This window comes from Lolium rigidum, chromosome 3, assembly GCF_022539505.1.
Source record: "Lolium rigidum isolate FL_2022 chromosome 3, APGP_CSIRO_Lrig_0.1, whole genome shotgun sequence".
Taxonomy (NCBI): domain Eukaryota; kingdom Viridiplantae; phylum Streptophyta; class Magnoliopsida; order Poales; family Poaceae; genus Lolium; species Lolium rigidum.
In genome coordinates this window covers 13,086,901-13,091,439 of record NC_061510.1, presented here as the reverse complement: position 1 = coordinate 13,091,439, position 4,539 = coordinate 13,086,901, and the positions used below count along the sequence as shown (strand labels likewise).

At 52.7% G+C, this 4,539-nt stretch overlaps 1 protein-coding gene across 1 annotated transcript; it reads left to right on the top strand.

Moving 5' to 3' along the window:
- Positions 1-800: 800 nt before the first annotated feature.
- LOC124701069 (peroxidase 57-like) lies at positions 801-1,977 on the top strand. Its single transcript, XM_047233121.1, has 2 exons — positions 801-1,019; positions 1,216-1,977. Exons 1-2 carry the CDS (start codon positions 801-803, stop codon positions 1,975-1,977), a joined length of 981 nt encoding a protein of 326 aa, XP_047089077.1.
- Positions 1,978-4,539: the final 2,562 nt, after the last annotated feature.

The window sequence follows — 4,539 nt, the reverse complement described above, 5'->3', positions numbered from 1 at the left end:
GAATATAGAAGAACCAATCTAGCAGAGAGACTGTACGGGGCGTACGGCCATAAAATAATGAAGGGGCATCATCTATCTGCTGGCTATACGGCCATAGAAAATTCAGAAATCGAAGCAACAAAGCCTGTTCGTAAGAGCAAGTACAATAGAGCCTAGTCAGCTGGCTATATGGTCTTCCACATAAGCAAAATTTAGGTGGAGAAAAAAGAAGAGAAGAAAGAGAATAGAGCAGGCTACATGCATACAGCCCGGCTACAACACACTAAACGAGAAATAAGAAGCAGCATGCAGCCGATGTAAAAGCTTTTAGCCAACGGTTACCATCTCCTACCAATAATCAGCCTCCCACCGTACAAGCATTTAGTGCTATTGCCATTTTTGTAGCTAACTTATAGTCAATCTATTGTACCGTGCCTACTCTTATAAAGGCTATTAAGGGACGTGGCAATGGTATACAGCCGGCTGCCGGTTATGCTATTAGCCATGCTCTAATTATTTGATTTTGCGAACTCTTCGAGAGAACAAACTGTATACATCATGCCCACAGTATAGCGCTGGTCAAGAAAACGATTCGGCCCGACCGCATATGCGATATACGTGCTCTCCATTACCAAAAAAGAAATCAACGGCGCGCAAGCAATATATTTCACAAGCTGGCCAGTGGCCAGCTAGCGTGAGTGCGCGGCCATGCATGCATGTCACCTCGTAACCCAGCTATAAGTACGCTAGGCACACGCCATGTGTCTCTCACCTCCATTTGCTCAAGCACAGCAGCCATTCCAAAATCTTGCTAGCGATCAATGGCGCACAGGAGGGCAGCGTTTCTTCTAGCAGTGGCGCTAACTGTGCTGGGCCTCGCCACCACTCAGGCGCAGCTACAGAATGGGTTCTACAAGGGCAAGTGTGGCGCCAACGACGTGGAGGCGATCGTGCAGGGCGTCGTCAAGGCTCGCTTCTCCCGCGAACCCGCCGTCGTCGCCCACCTGCTGCGCTTGCAGTTCCACGAGTGCGGCGTCAATGTATGTACTCCCTCCATCACATGTAAATCGTCTGAAAATTTTCAAATTTTTTGATGTGTCTACATACTCAATAGTGTATAGATATATCTAGATTTTGACAAATTTCATGAGACGGAGGAAGGATTTGTATACTCAGTAGAGTTCATGCATTGCTTGCATCCATGGATTGATCTGATTTTGATTCTCGTATCTGTAGGGCTGTGACGGCGGGCTTCTGATCGATGGTCCGGGGACGGAGAAGACGGCGCCGCCGAACCTGAGCGTGAAGGGCTACGACCTGATCGCGGACGTGAAGACGGAGCTCGAGAAGCGGTGCCCGGGCGTGGTCTCCTGCTCCGACATCGAGATCCTCGCCACGAGGGACGCGGTCCGTCTGGCCGGCGGGAACGCGTACGCGGTGCGCACCGGGCGGAAGGACAGGCGGCAGTCCAAGGCGGGCGACGTGAACCTGCCGGGGCCGGAGAGCACGGTGGCGCAGGCCACCGCTTTCTTCGGCAAGCTCGGGCTGGGGCAGATGGACATGGTGCTGCTGCTGGGCGCGCACACGGTGGGCGTGACGCACTGCAGCGCCATCAAGAGCAGCCGCCTCTACAGCTACGGTGGCAAGGCCGGCGCCACGGACCCGAGCCTGGACCCCTACTACGCGTTCGTGTACAAGAACTACGTGTGCCCCAACAAGCCGTCGTCGGACGACACCGTCGTGTTCCTGGACGACCAGTGGAGCGCGCTCAAGGTGGACAAGAGTTTCTACAAGATGCTGCAGAAACGCCGCGGCGTGCTCTCCGTCGACCAGAACCTCTACGGCAATGGCGCCCCCACCAGGTGGATGGTGGACATGCTCGCCAACACTGAAAACTTCAGCTGGCTCTTCCCCCAGGCGCTCGTTAAGCTCAGCGAGGTCAACGTCCTTACCGGCGCACAGGGAGAGATCCGCAGGGTCTGCAACAAGTTCAACTGATCCGCCATGCCCATCCTTCGTGCAGAGCATAATGCATTTCGCGTTATTTTCTGGATAGGGTCATGGATCTGGTGGCAATTTTGACCCCATACGTGTTCCATTCATTCGATTTTGATTTGCTATACTGAGTATACTCATTGCACATGTCATGCATTGGTACGGGTGGTTTCTGGTTCAATTGTCTAGGATATTTTCGTGTTGAATTCATATATAAGACAATCAGAGTGAACGTTTGAGCTTGTCAGATCTGTGTGGCTTCGTAAGTATACATCTTGTACTTGTCCATCCAGCCTTTCAAATTTGTCTCAAATTTGACATCTAAATAACAACGTCCCAACAATTACTTCAGTGGGAGCTTGGATTGATCTTCGGATACATTTTGTAGATGGTTATATCCAGAAAATGTTACATCCCTACAAGGTATACATATGCAAGTCGTTGACTTCATTCAGAGATCACATTCCACAAAACTTAACGTTTGTTCTAGTGGTGGCGACTTCATGCAGAGCATATTGCATTTCTCTTTTGTTTCTGTATAGGGTCATCGATCTGGTGCCAATTTTGACCCCATACCAGTTCCATTCATTCGATTTTGATTTGCTATACTCATTACACATGTCATGCATTGGTACGGGTGGTTTCCGGTTTCTTGTTTACATATTTTCATATTGAATCCATATATCATATCAGAGTCAGCATTGTTGAGCCTGTCAGATCTGTGTGTCTCAAATTTGACATCTAAATAACAACGGTCACAACAGTCACTTCAGTGGGAGATTGGATTGATCTTCGGATACATTTTGTAGATGGACATATCCAGAAAATATTACATCCCTACAACGTATACATATGCAAGTCATTGTCAAGCCTCGGCTCGGGCCTTGAACCTCATGGTCCGAGACAAACCGGTAGGGATGCAAACTCGGTGAAATTCCTACATTGCGGAAATCAGCATGCACTCAGCTGTGCGTGCATACGGCCGGAGTTGCTATACTCATTACACACGTCATGCATTGGTACGCGTGGTTTCTGGTTCAACTGTTTAGGATTTTTTCGTGTTGAATTCATATATCAGACAATCAGAGTCAACATTGTTGAGCTTGTCAGATCTGTGTGGCTTCGTAAGTATACATCTTGTCCTTGTCCATCCAGCCTTTCAAATTTGTCTCAAATTTGACATCTAAATAACAACATCACAACAGTCACTTAAGTGGGAATTTGGATTGATCTTCGGATACATTTTGTAGATGGATACATTTTGTAGACGTACGGAAGTCCTTGACTTCAGAGATCACATGCCACGAAACTACAAGGACAAAACCAGCCTGCCTGTTGCTCATAACAGCCGTAAAGAGCGTCAAATAGAATTTATCAAATCTTTAAATACATTAAAATGATGCCCTCTCATTTGCTAGAGCTACCATTCTAGTTTTATAGAAAGATAATATATGTCCTCATATAAAACTTATTCCAGGATGAAAATCCAAGGTCTGTCCTTAAGAGCATCTCCACTCGTCTCCCCGACGAGGCCCCCGAACGACGTTTTTTTCATCCGGACGGCGTAATTCGGTCCAGTCGCGCACCCGGTTCCTCGTTTTCATCCGGATTTGGGCCTAAATTCATCCGGCGATCCCACGCCATCCCCGGCCCCCCGGGGAGCGCTCGGGGACTCCGGACGAAACGAAAGCGCGGGAAATTTCCCGCGCGTCTGGTGGCCCCAACATGTCGGCGAGAGAAACCGATCGTCGTCCTCATCGCATCGTCTTCCGCGCGCTGTAAAAGCCTGCCGCCGGTCTGCATTCACCGGCCACGCGGCGAGTTAATGTCGTCGTCTTCCGCGCACGCATCGTCTTTCGCGCGCAGTAAAGGCTGCCGCCGGTCAGCTCGCCGCGGACGCGTCGCATTCCACGCGGCATTAATCCCCCGCGCCAGCCGCGCCTATATACGCCGCTCCGCTCGCCGCGAGGCGTACCCCGTGCTCCACTCTCCCTCCACTCTCCCTCTACTCTCCCGATGGCGTTCTACGACGACGACGGCGCAGCCAACAACGGCTTCCCCCGCCGGTCGCTCCACGCGTGGGAGGGGCACCTCCTCCACCGGGCGGGGTACCCCTGCCCGCCGGACACGAGGCCTCCAGGCGGCGGGTGGCGGCTCAGTGCTGGCGGCGTACCAATCCCGCCGCCGCCTCGGGGCCACGCCCTCGACGTCGCCATCGAGGAGGCGCGGATGACCATGACGGACGAGGAGCGCGCCGAGCCGCGCCACCACCCCGACAACTACACGGCGTGGAAATCCTACTTCCTCCAGCGGTGGGAGCGGGAGCTCGCCTCATACGACGGCCCGCCGCCTCCGCCTCCGCGCAACAACGCCGCGGGCCGCCGACGTTGGTGGAGCGCGCCGGATAGGACGCTGGCGAACGTCCTCGAGCACATCGAGGGCGGCAACTACCCAGTGCTCACGATGCTCCCTGCATCGAGGGCATCGGCGAGCCGCCGCCGGGGAAACGTCTGGCAGCCACGGCGCATGGCTGCCAGCTCGTCGTCTTCCGGATCGGCGCCGACG